At 42.6% G+C, this 26,191-nt stretch overlaps 1 protein-coding gene across 1 annotated transcript; it reads left to right on the forward strand.

The window, feature by feature from the left end:
• The first annotated feature begins 21,789 nt into the window (after nucleotides 1-21,789).
• LOC146964120 (paraneoplastic antigen Ma1 homolog) lies at nucleotides 21,790-23,288 on the forward strand. The gene is made up of 2 exons (XM_085768088.1): nucleotides 21,790-22,203; nucleotides 23,121-23,288. The coding sequence occupies exons 1-2, from the start codon at nucleotides 21,790-21,792 to the stop codon at nucleotides 23,286-23,288; spliced, it is 582 nt and encodes a 193-aa protein (XP_085624214.1).
• Nucleotides 23,289-26,191: the final 2,903 nt, after the last annotated feature.

The following is a 26,191-nucleotide window of genomic DNA, read 5'->3' on the forward strand; positions in this document are numbered from 1 at the left end:
CGACTAAGGGCTGGGAGAAGTTTCAGAGTCCTCCGTGGCTTCTCTGAGTTACAGGGGGTCTCGACGTAGCAGTGCATGTCAATATAACGGTTGCAAATGGATACCAACTGTCTTGGTAACAAAAAGACACACCAAAAAACATCCAAATACCTCCATGCTGCTCGTATGTATATGTAATGTCCGTCTTGTATTGAAGCCCCGAAATGCGAAATTGTCCCGGAAAAAATTGAATAAGTCAATTTTTCAAGCTTGTTTTGTAGCGGAAGCTTCTCAAAGCTTCTCGAAGCTCTTCTTTCCGGTTCGTCATATTTGGACGAACCGGGAAGAGAACAGACCCTGGTTCGTCCAAATATGACGAACCGGGAAGAAGAGCTTCGAGAAGCTCGAAAAATTGACTTATTTCATTGTTTTTGGGACAATTTCGCATTTCGGGGCTTCAATACAAGACGAACATTACATACGAGCAGCATGGAGGTATTTGGATGTTTTTTGGTGTGTCTTTTTGTTATGAAGACAGTTGGTATCCATTTGCAACCGTTATATGGACATGCACTGCTACGTCGAGACCCCCTGTAAGAGAGAAGCCACTGAGGACTCTGAAACTCCTCCCAGCCCTTAGTCGACATGAGGGTGAGTAGATAATGAGTGCAATTTCAATTTTGGGTGAACTATCACTTTAAAAACTTGAACTGAAATTAATCTGAACTAGGTTTAATGAAAAAATTTAAGAAGCAAAATGCATTTGCCATAATTCTTGGTCTGTTTGCCTACCTGTTTGCATGTTGAAGTCTGTACCCCATCATCTTTTGCTCTATTGTCACTTCGGGTTCTCCAGCACGATGATCTCATGGGTAGAGCACTGCTGTGGGTCCTTGGCTGTGTAAAATACAGATTGACATAACAAAGAGTATTCAGTCAATTAGAAACAGAGTAAAACATTAATTAATCAAGGACAAAAATATCTTTAGCTGTGTCACAGTATTAAGGATAGAATGATTTTTTTTTATTTTATTTTGCGGCTGATCCTGATTATTATTACTCAAATAACACTATATTTAGAACTAATATCCTAATGAAAATTACTGCCACATATCTTTGACTTTAAAGTTTCTATTATTTTGTCCAACCTATGAAGGGTGAATTGAACTTATTACACCTGTGTGTATAAACTGGATTCACTAATGATGGCTTATTTGCAGGCTATATCATTTTCAGCTGGATGACTAATACTTCATCAGCCGAGTATACACTAATATCAGTGATACTTTACTTTTATTAACAGGAGTGAGTATTAGTAACCATGCTAAGAGGCCACAGTCAGTGTAGTGTCTCATCTCCAGTAGTTTCTGTTACTAGCAGAGTTCATGTTGTTTTCTTCTGCAGCAGAGTGCGTTTTCTAAAGCAGTGGTTCTCACACACACACACGCGCGCGCCGCGAGTAGCCGCGAAGCAGCGAGAAGCGGAGCCCTTTGATGTTAACGACTGTGTCACACCGGAGCCACGTCGCTCCGGTTCACAGCAGCAGCGGCGCGGCGCGCGAGCCGCGGCCATGCGAGCCTGTCAAGCCGGGCAGGAAGTCGCACAAAGAAACAGCGGAAGAATCCGGTTAATTTTCAAAATAAAACACATTCCGAAGCCGGTTTACCGCCCCCCCCCCCGTTTGGGAACCACTTTCACTTATGTTTACACAGTGTTCAAAACAGTGTCTTAAATAACTCAATAAACAGCCCATGAAAAAAATATTTTTTCCAGCAGATATCTTTGTTACAACATGACTGAGCTAATTGGAGTAGTTTCATGTTGTGTCCGACAACGGGAGGGTTTTAACAGCTGACGTCCTGGTGTTAGCTTAGCTGCTGCTGTTAGCTGTCAGCAGCAGCTAAGCTAACGGCTACGATAGCCATGACTAGTTGCAGAGGCGTGCACACAGAAGTGGTGGTGTTTGTTCGGTAATTCGTTTTGTAGATTTAACAAACATCAGATTAGTCAGGGCGGTTTTGGCAGCCCGGAGCCTCCACATTTGGTGCCTACACCGGTGGCTAATGCTACCAGTTAGCCGCTAACGCTACCAGTTAGCCGCTTGCTAGAATGCTACTACGGGGTTGAAAGCCGGATAGCTCATGTGCTAATGGCGATTAGCTTTTCTCTCTTTTCTTTCTAACCCTTTTCTCTGTAACACGTTAATGAAGCCATGTACCGGCTGAAACATCCTCCTCACCGTTGGTTAGAACAAGGAGAATAAGAAAAAAAAAACCTCCATGGTGACATGTCGAGACATGTCCAGGACTTCACATCCGTTAACGTTACACAGCCCCCCTCCCTCTCACCAGAGCCTGCCTCGTTTGAATCCCTGACACCAACAACGCCACAATAATAACAGAGAAATATCTTACCTGGTATTTTTTGCAGGATTTAAATTCACTCAAGCTCTCGCTAGGACCAGGTTCCAGCCGACTGTTTGTCCATTTATCCGTATCGTAAAAATAATCCACATGACTGGTCATTCTTGAACGACTGAAGTGCGTCGTGGCGGTTCCCGTTTCACAGCAGCAGTAACGGTTATTTTCAAATTTGGCGCCGGAAAGGCGCGCACAGCTGTCATTGGCCAAGAGCCATTATGTCAGTCAGATCAACCAATCATGTTCAAATGCTCACGATGAGACAGCCAATGGATTTTGTTTCATTGTGGTAACATTTTATTTTTTATTTTTATATCTAATAAAAAAAATAATTCCTGACCTGCAATCGGTTCACAGACCATTGCTAAGTAAAACACACCGTTGCTAGGGTCACCGCTCTGATCAGAGGACACAGAGGAGGAGAACTATGCAGGATATTTACTTTAATTGAATTTTTACCTTCAGCTTCGGACTAATTGTGATGTTAGATAAATTACTTAACTTGTTACAGGGGGGGGGGGGTTATAAATATACACATATACTGAACATGCGCTTCAACTGGGAGCAGCAAAGTCTGGTAGCTCTGAGTTTTTGAGTTTTTACTCAACATTTGCTTTATTTTTGTTGTGTTTTTTGTTATCTACTGATGGATGCTTCTCTGGGGAGAAGAGATTCTTCAGAGATGAGCTTCTTTCATTGAAAATGGACAGATCTGGAGGACACCACCATCCTGTCCTCAGATGATCTGAAGAGGTGCTTTTGTGGTGGTTGTTGTGCTGCTGCTGGTGCAAAGTTAAAGGCTTGGAGGTGGAGATGTCCTATCAGTCCTTTCTGAGGTCAGTCATCATTGGAAATATCAACTCTCTGCCCAACAAGAGTGATGAAGAGCTGGAGATATTGGTGAAGACTCAGAAAGTAGACATTTATTTTATTTTTTCGAATCATAACAACACTTGTGTACATCCCACCCAATGGCAACTGCTTAAGTTCCATCTGAAATTCTCCATGAAGTTGTTGCTAGGATACAGACTAAACATCCTGAGGCACTAGAGCACTGAAGAAGGAGGAGGCCATTCTGGACGGCCTGGATCATCCACTTCATGGCACCTTGACTGACCAGGAAAGCAGCGGTGGTGGACGGCTCCTCTCTCCTTGCTGCAAGATGGAGGAATGTAGTAGTGGGGCAGATAAACAACATGATTTGGCCCCTCCACCAATGATCCTGATCCACCCAGCTGCCTCTTCACCATCGGTCCTGCTCCACCCGGCGGTTCCTGCTCCATCCGGCGGTTCCCAGCGGTTCCTGCTCCACCCGACGGTTCCTGCTCCATCCGGCGGTTCCTGCTCCACCCGGCGGTTCCTGCTCCACCCGGCGGTTCCTGCTCCATCCGGCGGCCCTGCTCCATCCGGCGACCCTGCTCCATCTTTCTTTCTTTTTTGTGTCATTGTCGTGTGAGCTACTACACTAATATGAATTTCCCTCCTCGGGATGAATAAAGTATTCTCTACTCTACTCTACTCTACTATATACTATATTTTTTAAATGTTTTACACACATATATATATATATATATATATATATATATATATATATGTGTGTGTGTGTGTGTGTGTGTGTGTGTGTGTGTGTGTGTGTGTGTGTGTGTGTGTATGTTGTATAAAATATAAACATTTAAAAAATATAGTGCCTTTTTGGCCTTGATCTCAATATATTTTTCAATATATACACATATATGATCCATGCATATATATGAAAATATATAAAACATTAAAAAAATATAGTGCCTTTTTGGCCTTGATTTCAATATATTTTTCAATATATACACATATATGATCCATGCATATATATATAAATATATAAAATATTTAAAAATATAGTGCCTTTTTGGTCTTTATTTCAATATATTTCTCAATATATACACATATATGATCCATGCATATATTGCAATATATTGGAAAATATAAAAATTAAATCCCATATATGGGAATATATTGCCTAATATATCACATGATATTTTCTAATATATTGCAATATATTTTTCTTTCGTAAGGGTCACCTGTCATTCTCAGTTAGCATAGGCAGGGTGACAGTACCTGACAGCTGAGGTTCAATCAAGATTGATGGAAGGAGCAGTGATTGTCAGCAAACTGAGTCATAACACACCATAAACTCACCTGTCACCTCCATACGGATGACTGTCTGAGGCCATTTAGTTCAACAGTTCTTTGAAGTATGTTCCCAAAAGTGAAAGTCAGTCATGATACAATCTTTATTCTTGATTGTATCTTTTAACCCCAACCTCCAGAGTCTTTGCTTCAGCTGAATGTTGCCTGTGTGTTTCTTTTTAAACTTTGTTTTCCTTTCTCGGGGTCAGATCGTTAGATTGTGTTGGTCCCTGTGAGCTGGAGGTCAAGTGTGTGAGATTAGTGTGTACTTGTGTGATAGCCTCATGGATGGACAAGTTGTTTGTGGTAAAATTGGTTCTCTTTGTGAATGTTTGGCATTTCTTTATATGAGGTCTAGTGATCACATCCAGATGACGCCACTTCCCTCTGCTTGGGTGCATTGTGTAAGTTAGTATTATTATATATGGCCTTTAAACGGTAGTCGCAACTCAGAGAGAACATGTGACTGCTTCTTCTATTTATTATAATCAAATGTTGATATGTTGTGCATTTTCTGCACATTTGTTTTGCAGCAAGTTGGGTCTATAGTGATTTACCGACTGGCACACCTGTAATTAGGGTAATAGATATCAAAGCTGCAACATGTTAGTTATCTTTTGGAATCTGACTATAAAAGTTCATGCTTTGAGTCTTAGAGCTTTTTTCTGTTCATTCTCTTCACCATGCTGAAGGTGATGCTGCTGTCAGTGGTGGTGCCAGTAAGAAGTCACCATTGTATTAATCAAATAAGAAAAAAAAATCTAGCTGATACAATAAGTCCATAGGACACAGGCTGGAGGAAAAGTGAGTTCAAGAGAAATGCTGCTGACAGGAGTAGGAGCACCGTAACACTGAAGAATCTCACTGTGAAGAAGAATGTGTTGTATGAGGCACAGAGTAACCAGGGTTTGATCCAATCATCAATCATTTTATAGCTGTTTTTTTAATCTCTGTAGGAGACACACAGTGATATAGACTACACAATCCACACCTGTATACTGTAGGACATGCAATAACGTGAAACCTGCAGTAACAAAGGAAAAGACACAGAAGAGTTGTTAGAATGACAGGAGTGAAGTTTCTTGGCTTGTTCAGAACATTTTTGTTTGTTGTCAAATCTTTGGTTTAAAATACTGTTTGACTTTAAAGTGTGATGCTACACAGACTACACTTTTCTTACAGTCACAGTCAGTGGCCTTCAGGGCATCTTCGTCTTTTGTAGTGTGACACTTTTCAATGAAGAAAGGAAGATGTGAGATAGGTTTAATTACAATATGGATTTTATTTTATTTTTTTATCTCTCTCTTTTTTAAGGCGAAACAAAAGGTGGTGACGAGTCTAGTCAAAGAGAAACAAGCTGCTTAAAAAAGGCTTTTTATGATTTTCCCAGGGATATATCTCAAGGAAATTTAACCCTTACATACTGTTCAAATTTGATACCTTCACAGTATGGTTCGGGTCAATTTTGACCTGGACCAAGAATTCCCTCATAGTAAGTATCTATATTGAATCTTAAACTACAGATCTATTTAGAATGTTTAAATAGCCTATGACACACAAATTAATGTATGATTAAGTGTTAAAAAAAAAATTCAGAGAGCAGGGAGAGTGCATTTTTTAAGTTTTACAACACTCGTTTTTGGAGAAAAACTTCTACTATTACACAGTATTACATCCTGTTCTACATAAGACATAAACACATAAAAGCCACAATGATTTAAATATATTTCATTGAATTTTAAAATGGCATGAACTTTGTGGAACTGTCGGAATTCATAATATGACCATGTTTAACCATTGCAACCATTAGGTGCTATTGTTAAAAGCTAAATGCTATATCATAAGAAATCATAATTATCATTATTAATTCAACATTTACCACTTAGAACACAAAATAAATAAATAATGAAATGCGTATTATAAAAAAAAAAAGCACTCTCCCTGCTTTATATATAATATGGTTTTCTTTGGCATTGTCTTCCTGCTCTGGCACATCCTCCACCAAATCACTATCAACCTCCTCCTTTTGGAAGATCAGATAAAGGGCCTGTTGTACCAAGTCTTGCTGCCACGATGTCAGTCACTGAAATGGCAACTCAGAAAACCTCTATGTCATGACCCCCCACCACCACCACCCTCCCAACGCAAATTGATTCAAATTTGTTACTTTATAGATTATTTTATTACATTGCAGGTGCAGGTGCAGATCTCGTGTCTGTGTCAAGGCACCCCTTGACCTCAGATGACTTCTGTTCCATTTGTGCACCATACTGTATGATCACTACTATGCTGTTTTACTATTTCACCGTTTCGAGGTTTCCCCATGCTCCCTCAAAGACCAGCAGGTGTCTGTCTCTGTGGGAACCTGGGCAAATGTGGTGGGAACACAGGCAGTTCTCGTGACAGTGTCAAAGTCCCCCTTGAACTCTGTTTCTGTCACCACTGTCCCATAAATTATACACACAAACATGGCCTGTACAGTTCCACAGTTTCAAGACTCCTTAAAACCACAATGTTCCTTGATTTGACCCACACTGGTGGATCTAAAATCCATCTAAACAGATATGGGTCAAATTTGACCCGAAACAGCCTCAGTGTGTAAAAATTTGTAGCACCTGTTCAAAAGTATACAATTTAAACATATTTTCATTTTTGTGTATTTTGGGTCACTTTAGGAAAAGTCATAAAATTTCAGCCTACAAGAATGATGTTTAGGGTATTTTTTCCGCTGTCAAATGTCAAAACGGGTCAAATTTGACCCGAACAGTATGTAAGGGTTAAATTGAACGCAACTGGATAACCAAGTCCAGTTGCATTCGATTTAAATTTCCATGAGATAACTACAAGTGAGAATATTCACAGGCTCCCAGGGATATAGATTTTGATACAACGGTAGGCCTATACTACAGGAAGAAATGGAAGAATCTTTGCATCTGAGTTACAAGAACAACTGAATGTTTCTCAACCACTACTCCAACCTGAATAACCACATGTTTTTTTTCTACAGTAACTCTGATACATCCCATAGGGGTGTCTCCTAAAATAGACGCCCCCCAGGAGCATGCATTCAGAACCTTTAGTTGTCACGGTTAATAACGGTTATGGCTTAGTTGGTTGGTCAGGTTAAGGAAAATATCATGATTTTGGTTAAAATAACTTCTTCAACACGTAAGTCTTTGTTGTCATGGTTACAATATAATCTCCCACTGTCACATGGGAATCAAATGCCGCTCTCCTGTGTGACATTCATCCATTCACTATGACCCCCTCCTGAAGTGGATTTTGTGCCTCTTTAGTGACAGATGAAATACACTAACTCTGCATAATGGTTCTGGAGGTCCCTGCTGTTTTTTTGTGTGTGTGTGTGTTCCTCTTTATGAATAGAAAGCAAAGTGCTGCATTTATGAGATTCAAGCTTTCTTTCACATTCACACACTTCACAGGGGCACATACACTGTGGATGTGCCTCTGATGTGCCCCACAGGTTCCACATCTCTTAATCCAGCTGCAAACAGAGTAAACAGTGAGCAGTCATCAGGCGACAGTGTGGCCACCGCAGCCACGCGGCTCTGCCTCTCCTGGGAGAGGCTTTCAGGGCCTGCGTTTCAAGTTTGCTTCCTCTCCCAGCAATTGTTCTGCCACTCATCCACAGAGAACTGTAACAACAGAAACTAAATTATTCATCACATTCAAAGCAGACGACATTCAGTGAATATTATTTGCAAAAGAGAACAATGCCATTCAAAGGCAACTAAAGGCATAAACAGGCCAAATCTCTATGAGGCACTTTTTTGTTTTGTTTTTTATCTCACAGTTACACAAGTGTTTTCCTGCAGGAAGACACTGACAGCGCTTTTATGAGCCAAGCTGGTCAGGTGACAGAACTGATGCAACTTGTCCAAGCAGGAAATAAAAGTGAGAGGCAGACTCTTCACCTGCTGGCCCACAGCAACAACAAGATAACACCACTTACCACCACTTACAAGCTGAGGAGGTAGTTGCTGTCATCGTGTCATCTGCTGCAATATTGTATATGGATTATTATTTTATTTTATATTTCAAATACATATACTTCTCCGTCAGAGTATTTATGAACAGGCCACTCTGCAACAAGTGAATAAGATTGTCTGTGACCACATCCTGCATGGCGAGTATGAGCAGCTACAGTCTTGTAGAAGGTTTAGAGTTCTTCACTGCAGACTGAACAGATTCAAAAACTTGTTTGTTCCCGTGTCAATCAAGCTGTTAAATAAGGTCAGATAAGACCAGAGTTCAGGTGACTTGCGTTTTACATTTTTAACACTTTTTACTTGGTGCTATTTATTCATTTTTCAATGCACCATGTTTTTTGCACTCTCCGGCACTTTGTATGATATAGATGTGCATATCTATTGTATGAACACATTTTTCACATTGTGGGATAATAAAGTTAATCTTAATCTTAAATAAACCACCAGAAAATTGTAATATAAATACCATGAACATTTAAATTTGAAAAAATAGATAAATTAATCTAAATAGTCACATTGCTTTTTCAAAATTATGACAAGGTAAATGTTTGTGGCCCCCGAAGGTAAAAGAGGCCCCAGCAGCTTCAGTACAAATTTTCCAATGATAACCATAAAGACCACATTAACCTCCCATTAGAAGACTTTGCAGTGCAGTTGTGTTGCCCCCAAACCCCGATCTGTATGTGAGACGTTTAAGGAACCAACGGTGCAGTTTTAATGGGCTTGAAAATGTTGAAGTCTAATGAACATATTTAGAATCCAAAGAATTACACACATTTTCACAAAGACTTAATATAGAATAATATGATCCTAAATATCATTGTAGCCGTGACTGTGAAGCCCTTCCTGTTATTCTGTTAATGGAGCATGACGATGATTGTGTTTGACTGGGGGCCACCACAGACAAAGCTAAGCTTTAACCTAGCAATTATTCACCCTGGAATTACCATCCTACAACAGTTAATGGTGTTCATTTCTATTTTAGAATTTCTTAAATACAAATGAATCTTTTTTTTTTCTTCCAAAGAAATTACCAGTAATGGTGCTGGTTTCACTTTTCATTTTCAGTGTTTCTCTTTTCCACTGAATATCATGCCACATTAACCTGATGGTGACTGATAGTCTCTAATAGGATGTTCAGGCATTAACATGTTTTGTATATGCTAATACCATTTTTCTTTTCTGGCCCCTAAATGCTCCCAGATAAATCACAGCCAGGGTTTTTACACTACTGCATTGTAATTGATATCATTTCCGCATAATAATAACTCACGCTGTCACTATAATTAGTTAACTGTGTTTAATCACACGCAAAATTGATCCCTGGATAAGTAATGTTTCTAGAAATTCCTTTCCAACTGTGATTCTGTGGCCCATGCATTTATAACTGTGTTGTGCTAATGACTGTGCTCGTGGTGACTGTGTGGTAGGCAGCGGGAGGTCTGGCTGAGCTATTCTCATGTCCCGGCACCACAACATAGTGGCTCAATGCAGCCCCCACTCTTTATCAGTAATTCCCTTTGCCTTGTGCCACACACCTTTGAGGGAAACAACTGGGAGAAGCTTGAACAGAGAGAGAGAGGCCTGTGTGTCATTAGAGGCAGCCCATCTATCCCTCTCGCCCTTCCTTCTGTTTTTTATTTCTTTCTTTATGCTCCCTGTCTTCCCCTCCATCTCCCCTCTGTCTCCGCTAGTATCAAAACACGCACAAGTCTAATTAATTAGTCCCATAAGACCTGGGCCAGTCTGAGATAACAGGCGGCAGGCACGACTTCCTCCTCACGCCCAGACTGCTGCTTAGTTTTGCAGATCTTGTGATGCTGCAACTTCCTCAGCTGAGGCCTTTTCCTCCGTCTCTTTGTCTTCATTCAGACACATGGACTCATTAAGTGTTGTGAAACCTCCTGCGGCTGTTTTTGCTCAGTTTTCTCTGTCTTTTTTATAGACTGATGGAACAGTCACCATGTGTCCTATCATTGTTTTTGTCTGTCCATTTTTTTATTTATTTATCTTCTTCTATCTTTTTTTTTTTAAAGCCACAACACAATGTTTGTACTAGAACTCTCCTCAGGTCAAGTTGTCCCAGCAGAGCTTTTCTGGACTAGACCTCCTCAGACACTGTGATACAATTCATAATGTGATATTTTTTTCATTATATGACATTTAGTCAAACCCCTGCTTTGCTGACAGTACATTGTACCTTTGCACAACTCCGGACTGCTGTTTAGTGGTAGCATCACTATGTTTTTCTTAAACATGAAATACAATAGTATGATTATATTGTATTTTTTGTTGTTGTATATAACAGTATTAAGTTATCTTGCATGCACCCACTTATATTGGTCTCTAGTTACACCACAGGAATACACATATTGTGATCAATGTAACTTGATAACTTTATGGTCTTCAGCTAGAGTTGAGTTAGTTTGAGTTTGTGTTTTTACTTATGTTTTTCACTGTCAATTTGAATTAGTGTTAGTATTAACAATCAACAATTTGAATTGGTTTTAGTAAGTGAGAGTGTGAATACACCTTTTTTTATTAATTGAACTTAAGTAGTGCTATAAATATGGCTATAGTATTTTAAAATCCACATTATGATATTCAAACATAGAATTTCAAAGACACATTAGTCTCAATCAGTGCCTGTTTGAATGCCTGGTGGAGCCACCACTGCCAGACTCAGGTTGGGGTCTGGCCCCTGGCCCTTTCCTGCATGTTGTCTCCTCTTGCTCTCTCCCCAGTTTTTCTTTATTTCTCTTGTCAGCACAATAAAGACATAAAAAGAGTCTCATCATGCATCTGTTCACTTTTTCCTTTTATATCCATGTGCTTGACTTTCTGTTTTGCCTGTTCTTTGGCTTTTTGGACTTTCCTTTTGTCCCATCGTTGTGGCCCTATGCCTTTCTCATCTTCCCATCAGTCTCTTCTTAAAAAGGCATCTAAACTTCTGTCTGCTTTTGAGTCCTAGAATCCTTAAAACATGACTCATTCTATTATTTTTCCCTTATCACTTATTATTTGATGATCCGCATGCTGGTGATGCCACACTTATCTCTCTCCAATTAGCATCATCACCAAATTTCAATAGACTATGACATATTAAACTGGGAAAACCTATACAGTTTATGGGATCCTGATTTGTATAATATAAATCAACTGCATCTAAACCTGCACAGAATATAGATGTTTGTTCCCCTTTATAGATTCATTTTCTTCACTTTGGGTAATAGCTTAACATCTTTCCTGGGACAGCAGATATAAAATTGCCATTTTGCTTATTCTGGTATGTTTCTTTTGTTTTAAATGTGCATCTTAGTTTTTGAAAAGGGGGGAAAAAAACAGACTTGTCACTCCTGTTTGAAAAGAAGATGATTGTGTTTGCAAAGTAACAGTTCGGTCTTATTGTTTAGCTTTGTGTGTGTGTGTGTGTGTGTGTGTGTGTGTGTGTGTGTGTGTGTGTGTGTGTGTGTGTGTGTGTGTGTGTGTAGGTGTAGCCCTGCTCTTATGGTGTTGTTATCGGGGCCAGGTGTCATGTTTGCAACCACAAAAGAAAATTTAATCTCTATTCATGCTGAGCACCGTTTCTCCATCAGCTTCCGGCTAAATTATCTTGGAAACATATTCTTCAGACCACAGGTCAGAGCCACAGGTCTGCTGCTGAGGTGACAGCAGAGAAGCCACTCAAGACTGAAAAAATAATGAATGCAAAACAAGGCTTATTAAAACTATAAGCCATGACTCACCCTGACTTCTGTCTCCTGTTCCCTCAGTGAGAGGATCAGACAAGACAACAGACAAATATAAACCAGATTTATTTTGCTAGTAAAGACAAAAAAAAACACCTTTTATGATTGAGCATAATCCTGAAATTTAGTGAATAACTGGAAAGAGATAGGAGATATTTTCTTTTCTTTTGTCATATGGGCTCAAAGGGTTAATCCCTGTCTGCCCAGGGACCATTAAAATGTGCAGACATAAAGCAGGTGAAGTTGTCTCTTGAACTCAACAGTTATGGCACCTTCTGCAGGGGTGATGCCTTCAGGTCCAGGTCAGTCTAATCACAGGGCTGAGTGGAGACAAAAAAGAGGTCTCAGACAAAGACAGTGATTTATTCTGTTATTTTCCCCTTCAGAAAAAAGTCGCCAGCAGCCAGCAAGGTGGTCGATTATTTATTCACCTATACATTATAGATAAGGACCACAGTCAATATGGGGAATAAATATTCCACTGGATAGTAAATTGTACAAGGGAAAGAATATGGACACCACATGCTTCTTTAATAACCTCGGCTTTCATTGGATTCCCTGTTGTAAAGGGAAAAAAAAAAAACTTTTGTCAGACTGCCTTCTCTTTCTTTCATTTCTTCCATTATACAAGTGCACCAGGGAGGAGAAAGGAAACCATTTTGTAGAGTATTTTTGCACATTGTACAGTTCCCCTGCAAAAGACCTACATCATATTTCACCCTGGAGCATGTAGTCACTTTTAGGCTCTTGGATCACTTTGAAATAATATGCTGAAGTGCATGAATTTTGCAGGCTTGGAGGGTAGGGGCCGGCGTGTGAGTGAGTATGCACGTGTATATTTCTGGAGAGATGGGGTTCTTTTTCAAATTTGTCTTATCTACAGCAATCCCAGGTGCATGCACATGCCTCATATACGATCACAACACAAGCAACACAGCCTCAGGCTAGTTAGCAGAGTGCTAAAGTATTATCACCATTCAACAGAGCAACTCATAGTTACTTTCATTGAAAATCTATCCACATAACCAGTGGCACGTCACTCCAGACAGCATTAATCACAATTAATTCATAATCAAATGTCAACAAAAAATAAAATCATAGCATTGTTTTAAATTGCCATTGTTACTTAGACATTTGATTTAGTGGCATTTAGACAGGAAAAATGAGTTTAGCAGTCTGTTATCTGTCCAGGAAACATACAGCAACTTCTCGCCATCTCTGAATCACTTTGCCAATATCACACGTCCATCTGAATGGACATGCACATGCATTTGCTTTAGTTGAATGACCAATAAAATTACTCGTCTTTGAAAAGACCTGTGATTGGCCAAAATGTCTTTGACTTAGAGCCTGTCCACACAGACACAGTGTCCAGGAAGTTGACTTGTGTATCATGGTTTTCTGGCTCCACCGTGATGGAGGCATGTTTGCACAAAGATGTTAAAATCCACCTTTCATCAGGCCTGGCAGGGTCTGGGTAACGGTTCATGATGTTACGGATGAACTGAATACCCAGCGGGATCTCAATGTTCGTGTACAAACTATTAACCTCCACGGTGAAGAGAAAGCATGGTTGGGTCAGGTGTAAGTCTGCCACCCATGAAAGGAAGTCCCAGGTGTCCTTCACGTAGCTTTTGTGGTGTGTAGACAACAGAGTCAAGAAATGGTGTAGGTACTCCGCCACCCCTTAGCTCTCACTGTCGCAGTCCGAGACTATAGACAGCACGGTGGAACGCGGTGGGGCACTGTCCATTTAGTCACTGGTTTGTGGATCCTCGGTAGGAGGTAGAAGTACAAGGGCGGGTTTGGGGACTGACCAAGCAAGTATTTGTATTTTGAGATCGGGCTGTTTCCAGATACATTGGTTCCGAAAGGGGTACATAATATTATAGTGCCTCTGACACGTAATCCGCCTGGTCCATCAGTACAACTGAGCTGCCTTTATCAGCAGGCTTAATGATCAGGCCTCTGGACCTGATAAGGTCGCTCAATGCTTGCTGTTCCTCTGGTGGAAAGTTCAGAGTCTCTGGGGTGGTCCAAAGTAGGAACTCATCTGTGGTACCATTTCAAGCCCACCACCAGATCCTGGCGAGCGGTAATGGAAGCAGTCATGGTTGGAATAAAAGTTAAGCCCCTTAACCTTTATTCCAACCATGGTCCACCTTCAGGGATCAATTCCTGAACTTATTCCAATCATGAGGATTGTGTATAAAAAGTGGGACCTGATGCAGAGACCCTGACGTTCTAGCAGCCTGCTGTGGAGCGGAAGTTACAGGTGGGCGGTCGGAAGTGCCACCAAGGGCGAATGAGCCTCAGCTTGTTAATCCACAATGAGGCTGCCCAGTAGCCGACCTCGGGCACTTTGCGTGTTCAGCAGAGGAAGGAAGCTGGCCAGAAGAGTGGGCGTCCTCCTGGACCGATGGCGGTGATGCATCGCCAAGAGATGTGGTAACCATCCGAGTTCAGGGGACAAAGAAATGTTGCGAGCCCTACAAGGTTCGTCCTCAAAGAGGTCTTGGCTTTGTGGTGGGCCCACAAATTGGTCTTCTCCCACGGGCAGTAAGGCTTGAGGAGCCTGATCAAGTTGGCCTCTGCTTTGGCCAAGTATGAAGGAAGAGAGCAGGCGAAGAAGGGAGTACAGAGGCCTTATGGTGCGCAGAGGATATTGCACCAGTGCTTAGACCAGCACACTGACGGAGAGAAGAAGCAAAAGTATCCATTAATAAGCGTGGCAGAACCCAAGGAGGAACATAGAACCTATTTTGAGTAACTAGGGAACATAGAACCTTTTTTGCGGGGGTAAGAGCGGGGGAACATAGATACGCTCCTGCCTTAGAGGTGATTATTGTCTTATCAGAATCAGAATACTTTATTGATCCCCAAGAGGAAATTTCCTGTTTACTAAAGTATCCCAAAAATGACAGCTCCTCTCAGCTTTAACCAGCTGTACGCACATTTACACTGTCCTCACATGGAAGCGATTTTAACATCTGACTACAATCAGACCTACAGCACAAGCACAAATAGAACCTGACCAAAAAGTGAACACAAACGACTCATCTCTTTATTTGTATAAACACCTGCTGACATCATTTCTGAAACCCTTTGGTGAGGTTCAGCGTTGGTGCAGCAAGAGCCGCCCTGTTTCACCAACACACACACACACACACACGCACGAGAGACTGAGGAGACAACTTGATGTATGCTGGTCGAGGCAGCTCCACCAGGCCCAGCAGTACAACACGGCGTGGCCATGACCGGAGCTGTCAGCACAGATAGCGGCTGCCGCTGAGCCTCTTTCATCTGACGGTGGGTGAGACAGATGAGCGGGACGTGAGCAGCCAGGCGAGGTTTTTTTTTTTCTTTCTCAACAGCATCCGCACACATCAGTCTGAATACATGCACACCAACTTCCTCTCTTTTCTCTTAAAAGCTGCTTTCAAAGTTCATTTAAATGCTAATTTGCCCTTATGAAACAGAACCACAGTGGCTTCAGCTTTTCCAGTGTAGCCAGGGAACTGTTGATACTTTGGTGTAAAACGCCCTCTCATTCAGCAACAGCTTGGTGTTGCAGTTGTGAAAGCATTTTTGTGACATTGAGCTTGTGTGGAAACAGACAGACTTTACAAACCAGGGAGATACTGTCTGTAAATATGATTCTAGACCGAAGCATAAGCCTGTCTACAGACTAAATAAAAAAAAACCTATATGGGGCCAGTTTCAGAGTACCTTTGCTTCTAAATTCCGCTGAGGAGATGTCTTGATCTGACCCTTTTTGATTTTTTTCTGACTTCTGATTGCAAAATGTGAGAAATATCAGAGTATAATAAGAGTTAATAAGAGTTGAATAATTGTCAGTAGATGCAATCACCCTTGTTTTATTTTGTGTTCTCTGTGCAACTTATTTTTTTAACTATGCAACATTCAACCCTTATTGAACAGCTTTGGAGTAACTATAATGGTAAAAGGACTTGTTATGGGGAGAATAAGGCCTCTTAGCTTAAAACCAAGATCAGTGCCTCCTGCCCAGTGTCCCAGATCTCGTCTCGCAAGAACCATGGACTACTTTACGACACTACGCCACAAGCACCCCAGGTAATCTGTTATCTCTTGTTAACGTTACCCACCATCACTACATGGATTGACGTCCCACAGGCTTTGTTAAAAACAAATTCACATGGCCAGGGGGGAGGGAGGAGTGGTGTGGTGAGTTTTTACACCTGTGAAAATATGCACTCCAAAATTGTAGGGGGAGCTCCGTAGAGAAAAAAAAAGTGACCAGACTTGCATAGTACCCCTTTAAAGGGACAACGCGGAGTTTCTATTCAGTTATAAAAAAGTCTCACGTTAATGTGGATGAATCTCCGCTACCCACACTTGTTAATGGGCCCATTTTCGATAAATATATCGTTCTGTCTCTATCGTTATTTTGTTATTATTAGTGGTGGCGGAAATGCTGGTCGAGCCGACCAGCGTTTCCTTCGTGGCGAGTCATGAGAATAACGCAGCTGAATCGCCGTTTATGGTCGGAACTACGACGGTATGTGAACCTCTTTGAACCTCTGACTTTAATTATTGATGAATGAAAACATGAGTCCGTCTTGCGCCGGTCAAAGAATTTTACGGTGCGCGCGGAGGCTCATAAATGTAGTGTGAAAACGCTTCGCTTTTCCAAAACTCCTCGTTGTCCCTTTAAAGGGAAACTATGCTTTTCCGCCGTTTTGGTTACGCTCCTCTCACCCATGTGCATTTGTTTTCAACGAAGCTGGCAAAAAACAGTGGATAACGTAACATAATATATACGATGTTACAGCGTGTGTGTTTGTGTAGGCTTAACCGTCATAAAAAAAAGATTACGGTTTACGGAGTGCGTTTGTGTTGTGGTGTGCAGAGGCGAGAGCTGGGACACCGGGGCGGCGGCCAAGTACTACACCGATGTTGCAAGGTTGGTTTTCAGCCGTGAGACGCCAGGTGAAGACAGAGAGCCTCCGTTCTCACTCGTAACAAGTCACAAGTCATGTAGTTAACTATCAAAATGAGTCTGGAGCTTTTTAATTAAGGTACAAATGTAGCAGAGCCACGGGAGAAATCCTGCTTAGTTCCTCTTTAAAGCAACATCTCCTGGCCCCAATGCTAATGCTAAATTAAAACTAACTATACTAACTAATCCCCTGGTTGTATATTTATCCCAAGCAGAGCATTGTAGTTATCAATTTGTATGTGCTTGTAAAACATAATTCAATAACCATGAGTGACAATGTTGCACTGCTGTGCTCATTCTGGGTGTCGTCAAACTGGATCTCTAATAACCAGTCACCGACAATCAGTGTTATAAACCTAAACTATCCCTTGTCTCATACCTGCTTCATAATTCAAAACCATATTCAAAAGCAGTAACGTGGAGAAACGAGGCTCCACACATCATCAGTTACGTCATATATCTAAAATGTTTCACACGTCGGTACAAGCCACCAAACAGAATGTCTCTCATGACCTCCACCTAACCCACAAGCACCTCCATCTATGAGTCAGAGAAGTTCCTCCTTGTCACATTATCACTCGTTGCCATGATTCATCATAAGGAACCATTAATCATCAAGGTCATTTATATCCATCAGCATTGATGAGGTGCTTTGCATTGGCCATTTATGGTTGAAATTGGGCGTATGGAGGGTGGGATATGAGGTGAATCCATGGACCCACATTTCCAAGTTGATTGTCGTTTATATAGTGAACATTGGCTGTATTGTGCAGGCACAGTTTTATAAATCGGATTCCTTTTGACTTCAGTGTATTTGATGTTCTGTTTGGGTGTGAGTTACTTATTGTACCCTGAATGACTCCCACACTGCACCTTCTCATCTAGTATGCAGTGCTGTAAGCTTATTGTAGTTGAAATCCTCAGTGGACCATGAAGTTCCTCATCTCATACAGATGTTCAACGTTCTGCTCTTAGTAGCTTGTCCTGATGTGCTTTCTATTATAACTGCAGGATCAAGTGATGGTGCAAGACTGTCATTCCAGTCAGTGAACACACCCCCACACACAGCCAATGTCAAACAACATAAAAAAGTCAAATTCATACTAAATGATCTGGATGTGACCCAGAATATGATGAGTTCTTCCTTGGTCCATGCCTCACTGGTCCACCAAATTCTTTCTATCTATCTATCTATCTATCTATCTATCTATCTATCTATCTATCTATCTATCTATCTATCTATCTATCTATCTATCTATCTATCTATCTATCTATCTATCTAGCACATATCTCTGTGATAAACGATTTGATATGCATCGAGATACACAGATTACGATTCGATTCAAAAGGATATCCTTTTATTAGACCGATTCGAGACGAATCGATTCAGTGTAGGACGATTTGATTCTACGGTTAATATTTGTTGTAGATATTTTATAAAATAGAGAAGCCAATTCTATGAGAGTGACTATCTTACAGTAGGCTACAGTACAATATTTTCTTTTCAAATATATAAAAGACCACATATCCCCAAGTATTGTTGCTTTAAATCACTGGCAAAAAAAAGAAAGAAGAAAAAGAAAAAAAGAAAAAAAGAACAACAAAGTCACATGTCAATTTAGACATGGACCAATTTCTGTGAGAACGTGTTTGTAATTAGCCATGTGGCCCCTTTTCCACCGAGCTGGTTCTGGTGCTGGTTATTGTAACCCAGATTACTAGGCCCTTATCCTAGTCCAGCTATCAGTTAATTGATTAGATCAATAAATTAATAAATGATAAATAAATAGATGTGACAAATAAATAAATAGAGTTTGATTTAAAATAATCTTACATAAAATAAATAAATAGGATTTATGATTAAAATCATAAATATGTCAATAAATAGATTTAAAAGATTAATATACACACGTTTATTTACATCTGTTTTAAAAAGAATGTTTTGTTTATTTCAAGTGTGGCGAATGTGCCTTTCTGGAAGTGTAAAAGATTCAGGTGACATGAGGAGTTCACGTGATGTGAAGCGGAGTAACCAATCAGACGCCGTCAGGGTGTACGTGCAGGCGTGTTGTTGTTTTTTCTCTCTCTCTCTGCCGGACCGTCGTCGAGGTGGCTGCATGCTAAGCTTCGGCTGCAGATATTACCGTTTTGTGAAAGAAAGTCAGATATTCCAAGTCTGAGTTAAGTTTTTATCGTCGGTGCAGAGAGCGAAGCCTTTTCTTTTGCCGTGGGTTGGAAGCGGACCGTGTGTTTTGTGACGGAGACGGAGGAGAACGTGAGTGTTTATTAGCAGCTACGGCGCTAGCTCTGGTCATTAGCCACATGTATTTCGCTAAATTATATTTTTGAGGTTACACGTTACTGAACTCCCATGTCCCTGTCTCTTAAAAAAGCGGAACCTGGACAGACGAGCCGTGTATTCTTCCTTGTGCCCGGAGTGTGTGTGTGTATGTGAAGTTTGAGCCTCTGGTGAGTAGCCTGAACTTAATTGATAAAAGTCCGGTGAACAAAGCTGAAATGTGCATCTGCTAATGTTAATATGGATTAGTGAGGCATTAAATTCATGTGTATAGTGTTTAAAAAATAGTTTTATATATCTGTGTTGTGTACATTACCCCCCGCTCGGTGTATTTTCTCTGAGAGTGAGCGGCGGTATAGAAAAAAGAGGAAAAGAGAGGAGATGAATGTAAAGAAATATTCCGCCATTTTGGCGCATGTTTATGTTTATATTGTGTTCGGTTCATTTTAAAAGCACAGTAAAAAGTGGTTAAAACAATTATTAAGAAACAATGTTATAATATACATGTATAAATATGTGTTTATATGCATTTATTTACATTTAGAAGTATATTTTATTTACATGAATATATAGTAACCCTTTCTTTTGGCCTTTATAGGCCGGGTCTTTTTCTTTGGTATGGATTCCTGGGTTTGAGATCTGCACAACTACTTCTTCTGCTGAGGAATTCCTCCTGTTCTGTAAGGTAGAAGGGACCTCAGTGGTCGTGGCGAGCTACCCAAAACAGAGACTGTGATTTATTCAGAGACTGAATTTATTGGAAACTGTGGTCGATATCTCATGTGTGTGTTGACACTGTAAAACATGTTTTTTCTTTTATTCATTTTATTTATTTTATTTCTTTATTCAAAACAATATAACACACTTAAAACTTACCTGATGGTTGTGTCAATTCTTTACTCTGTCACTCAATGCATATTGCCAATACCCCTTTCTCCTAGAGCGATCTAGACTTCTGATTTACTAGTCCACGAGGTAATTAATGCACTGATAAAATATCTGTATCTCCTAGTTTTAAAAAATCAACAATTAGAGCTAAGGCAGGTTACAGAAACTTGGCGAGCTAGCCAGGAGAAAGTGGAGTATTATTGAGTGACACGAGTAAAAGGGTAAGCAATAATATAGTACAATGGATATAGTGAAAGATGAAAAGATAAATGTTCGTAACTCAGTTATTGTTATTGGGTTAACTCAAACTGAAGTAGATGAGGAGCTTGAGAGCCACCTGAAATGCTATGGGTCTATTAGCAGAGTACTAGTCATTGATGATCCAAAATCAGAGTATCATCTCTGCTCCATTGTGGAATTTTCAAATAGCTCTGCAATGCACACATTTAGACCTATATTGCCAAAAGAGTATCAGAGCTCAGCTAATGCAAATGTTACCTTTAAGGTGCTCTCCTTAGATAGTGTTTACACTAGCACTGCTAGCAGCAGCGCCACCAAGGGGTATCTTGAGGAACTGCAAGCCATAGCTGATAAAAGTGGGAAGTCATTTGAAAGTGTACTTCAAGAGGAACTGATGAAGATGAGTGCAGGTAAAGTTGTGAACCTCCCCGCTGACACTGCACCAGTCGAAGACTCTCAGTTGAACACATCTGATGCAACTGTTCAGGGGATTGAAAATATTAAAGCGCCATCACAGGTCGTGCAACAGCCCTCTCTCCTGCTTGGATCTGTCTCACCTGAGATAGTCAGGAACTTACCAGCTGTGTTCCCACCATCTCCTTCACCCAGTCGTGATCAGCGTGGATTGAGAGGTGATGCCCGAGCAGCATCAACACCAGCTCTGCGAAGGCTCGAGGCCGCTGCTCCGAGTCCACAGGTAACGTCTTTACCTATCAGTGTGAATGATCAGTTGCAGCCTGCTGTGTTGACAGCCGCTCCATCGCCTAGCATGGCTGCTAACTTGAACACTCAACACCCAGCGTCCCAGTCCATCAAAGCCAGTGGTAATGGTGACAGTGCTGCAGTGACACATTCAGTACTTACCATGAGTGATGTTAATCCTCCTGCTGTACAACGGGTCGTTGTTGAACATGTCATGCGAGCTAATGAAGCTATGTCTCCCATGCACTCTTCATTTCGCCTCAGACCTTTCTCTGGGAAGTTTCCTCGTCCAAACAGTGAACTTGACTTTGACACCTGGAGAGCAAATGTTGATTTATTCTTGACAGATCCCTCCATGTCTGACCTGCACAGAACACGCAAGATCTTGGACAGCTTATTGCCTCCAGCTACTGATGTTATCAAGCATGTCAGCCCTCAAGCTTTGCCATCAGTGTATCTTCAGCTACTTGATTCAGTCTATGGCTCTGTAGAGGATGGAGATGAGCTGTTGGCTAAGCTTATGGGGACGCTGCAGAACAATGACGAGAAGCCGTCTGACTATCTGAACCGCTTGCAAGTTGCTCTGAGTGCAGTGGTCAGACGAGGTGGTATCGCCGAGAGTGAACGAAACCGCTACCTCCTGAAGCAGTTCTGTCGTGGCTGCTGGAATGATGGCTTGATCGCTGATCTCCAGCTGGAGCGGAAAACAAATGCACCGCCCTCGTTTGCTGAACTGGTGCTTCTGATTAGAACGGAGGAAGACAGACAGGCAAGTAAACATAACCGCATGAAAAAACACCTTGGACTACACAAACCAAGTCCTGCTGTCCCAAAGTTCAGAGCTGCATCACAACAGTTAGCTGCATACAGTTGTGCTACACCTGAGAAAGAAGTAACAGATACTGACGTCTTAAAGAAACAGCTCAACAAAATACAAGCCCAGGTTGCTGTCATGCAGACTACAACTCCACGTAAAGCCAAAGTCAGCTGTCCTGACACAACTGAAATCAGCACATTGAAAAGACAAATTACTGACATTCAAGCACAAGTAGCAGATATGAGGAAAGCAACTCAGGAAGCAAAGAGCGACCACCTAGAAGCAACAGAGATTAAAGCATTGAAACATCAGCTTGCCTTTCTTCAAGCACAGGTGAGCCCACCCCAAGTTCAGAGTCATCAGATACCATCGCCTGCATTCTCAAGAGACTTCTCCATGACAGCTCGACACCAGCCACCCAACAAGAGAGTGAGCGGACAGTCCAGTTCTGGGCCAACAGCAAACAATAGGCCCCGTCCATGGTACTGTTTCCGCTGCGGTGGAGACGCTCACCTGGCAGTCCACTGTGAGAGTGAACCCAACCCCCTCCTCGTTGAGGAAAAGAGACAGCTGCTTAGAGAAAAACAACGGCAATGGGATCAGCAAAATGGCAGCCCTAGCATCCAGCAGTTAAACTACTAGAAGCCCCTGTTGCAGGGCAAACAGGGACTAAAAGATCAACCATACGCCCTAGAAAAACAAAGCAAGTGGCTAGCAAGTGTGGTAATGCTAACACCACCTCCACCATACTGCCGCCCAAGCTGGTTGGAACAAAATGCACTGCTCAAGTCACTATTGAAGGCCACAAAGTTAACTGCCTGCTAGATACGGGATCTCAGGTGACCACTATCCCGCTGTCCTTTTTCCAGACTCACCTGTCCCATCATTCCTTGAAATCCTTGGACGACCTTTTGGATGTAGAGCTGCAAGTAGAGGGAGCCAATGGAGAGGCCGTGCCTTACCTCGGGTACGTAGAACTCAACCTGTTGTTTCCAGAGGAGTTTTTGGGAAAAGAGACTGAAGTCCCTACGCTGTAGTGATGCGCGGGCTGACCCGTAGCCCGCGGGTCCCGCGGGTCAGCCCGCGGGGCGGGGCGGTGCGGGTCAAGAAATCTTTACTTTATTTGCGGTGCGGGTCGGGGCGGGTCATTAAAAAAACTGACGATGAAGTCCAGAGTGTGTTATCAGGGCCGCGCTGATGTTGACGGGAAAGCCGGCGGAGGTGTGAGGGAACCGGATGAGACGGCGGCTGGGCGCATCAGCAGAGCGGGGTTGGTTTCACAGAGAGCAGGGACTGGGGAGGACGAGAGGCGGCGGCCACCGCGGCTGCTGCACGCTGCACTGTGACTCTCTCACTCCTCATGAGCTCCACAGTCCACACTGACAAGCTACCGGCAACACAGCGCCTCTGTCTGCCCTTTCAAAGTAAAAAAGGCCGCTGTCTGATGTTTAATAGCAGCGGGGCGGGTCGGGGCGGGTTGTGAAAATAGATACGGTGGTGCGGGGCGGGCTGGGGCGGGTCAAAATACTTCATAGATGCGGGACCCGCGGGTTGGAAAAAAACCCGGCCCGCGCATCACTACTACGCTGGTGTTGGTTGTTCCTGATGTGAGCAGTGTGCCTCAAATCCTCATTGGCACCAACTCATTAGACGTCCTCTATTCCAGCTATGTTGAAAGGCATGATTGTCGCCCTCAGTCATTCCTTCCTGGCTACAGAGTGGTTTTGAAAATCCTGGAAGTACGGAAAAAGCAGGCAAGTACTGGAGCTCTTGGGCTGATCAAGGCGCGGAGTAACACCCCCGAAGTGGTGCCAGCGGGCAGCACAGCCGTTGTGGAAGGGCAGGTCCACATGAGTGGTGCTCACCAGGACAAGTGGGCAGTTGTAGAGGCCGCATCTGTGTCGTCCCTTCCTGGCGGATTGCTGGTTGCTAGCTCCCTGTGCACCTTACCTGTCAAGCGCCCTTGCTCGATGTCAATCCTGCTGAGGAATGAGACTCAACATGACGTCACCATCCCTCCGAGGACGGTGTTGGCTGAAATTCACGCCGTTCAACAGGTGATGGGAAAGGAGCCCTCCGCCGACTTGACCGCTCCTGAAACCAAAAAGATGGAGTTTGATTTTGGGGATTCCCCATTACCACCGGAGTGGAAAGAGCGAATCACAAGGCTGCTCAATAGCATGCCTGAAGTTTTTTCTCAGCACGACATGGACTTTGGTCATACCAACAAAGTAAAGCATCACATCAAGCTGAGCGATAACACTCCTTTCAAGCACCGACCCAGACCCATCCATCCACACGATGTCGACGCAGTTAAGAAACATCTTCAAGAGCTGCTCGATTCTGGTGTCATACGCGAGTCCGAGTCCCCCTTCGCATCCCCCATTGTTGTCGTGCGGAAGAAAAATGGCTCTGTGAGGTTATGCATCGACTTCCGGAAACTCAACTCACAAACAATAAAGGATGCTTACGCTCTACCAAACTTAGAAGAAGTGTTCTCTCTTTTGACTGGCTCCAAGTGGTTTTCAGTCCTCGATTTAAAATCGGGCTATTACCAAGTCGAAATGGAAGAGACTGATAAACAGAAGACGGCGTTCGTGTGTCCCCTCGGCTTCTGGGAATTTAATAGAATGCCCCAGGGGGTTACCAACGCACCAAGTACGTTTCAGCGATTGATGGAGAGGTGTGTAGGCGATCTCAACCGCAAGGAAGCGCTGGTTTTCATCGATGACCTCATCATCTTCTCGGATACCTTGGAGCAACACGAGTCAAGATTACTACAGGTCCTCAACCGACTTAAAGAATATGGTTTGAAATTGTCATCAGAAAAATGTAAGTTTTTCCAAACCTCCGTGAAGTATCTTGGTCATATCGTCTCCCAGCACGGCGTTGAGACAGATCCGCAGAAGATTGAAGCCTTAAAGACCTGGCCAGTACCTGAGAACCTCAAACAGCTGCGCTCCTTTCTGGGTTTTTCTGGGTACTACAGACGGTTTGTGAAGAACTACTCCAAGATCACCAAACCTCTAAATGACCTCACAGCAGGGTACCCACCTCTCAGGAAACACATCCAAGGAAAAGAAAAAACTCACCTGTACTTCCATCCGAAGGAATCCTTTGGGAAGAGGTGGACCCCGGGATGTCAGAGAGCGTTTGAGGAGATCATTGAAAAGCTCACCACCGCGCCTGTCTTGGGATTTGCAGACCCCAAACTCCCATACGTCCTTCACACTGACGCGAGCACGACAGGGCTTGGTGCGGCTTTGTATCAAGAACAAGATGGACGGATGAGGGCTATCGCTTTCGCAAGCAGAGGTTTGACAAAGAGTGAGGCGAAATACCCTGCTCACAAATTGGAATTCCTCGCGCTAAAGTGGGCTGTCACTGCTAAGTTTAGTGATTACTTGTACGGTACCGACTTCACTGTCGTCACCGACAGTAATCCCCTAACTTACATCCTGACTTCCGCGAAGTTGGACGCCACGAGTTACAGGTGGTTATCAGCTCTATCGACATTCAACTTCAAGCTCCAGTATAGAGCAGGAACTCAGAATCAGGATGCAGACGGACTCTCTCGTCGACCACATGGGGAGCTCCTGGATGATGCTGTGTCGAGGAAAGAGCGTGAAAGGATCCAACAGTTCACTCTACATTACCTGAAGGATCAGGAGAGTCCAGATGTTGTTCTCCCAGATGCAGTGAAGGCCATATGTGAGAGGCATGATGTTGAGTGGTCTCACAAAAATTCCACATGTCCATCAGTCGCACTGGTCGAGTCTCTCGCCGTCCACTCCGATGCTCTGCCCAGTGGTTTCCAGCAGGAAGAGGATCATGGACTCCCTGTGATTGGTCCTTGGACTGAAGAGGAGATGAGAGCAAAGCAACAGGCCGACCCTGATCTCAGAGTGGTCATTGAGCACAAGGAGTCTGGAGACATGCC

The sequence above is a fragment of the Trachurus japonicus genome, chromosome 22, assembly GCF_045865225.1.
Source record: "Trachurus japonicus isolate A0001 chromosome 22, Traja_1.0".
In the NCBI taxonomy this organism is placed as follows: Eukaryota; Metazoa; Chordata; class Actinopteri; order Carangiformes; family Carangidae; genus Trachurus; species Trachurus japonicus.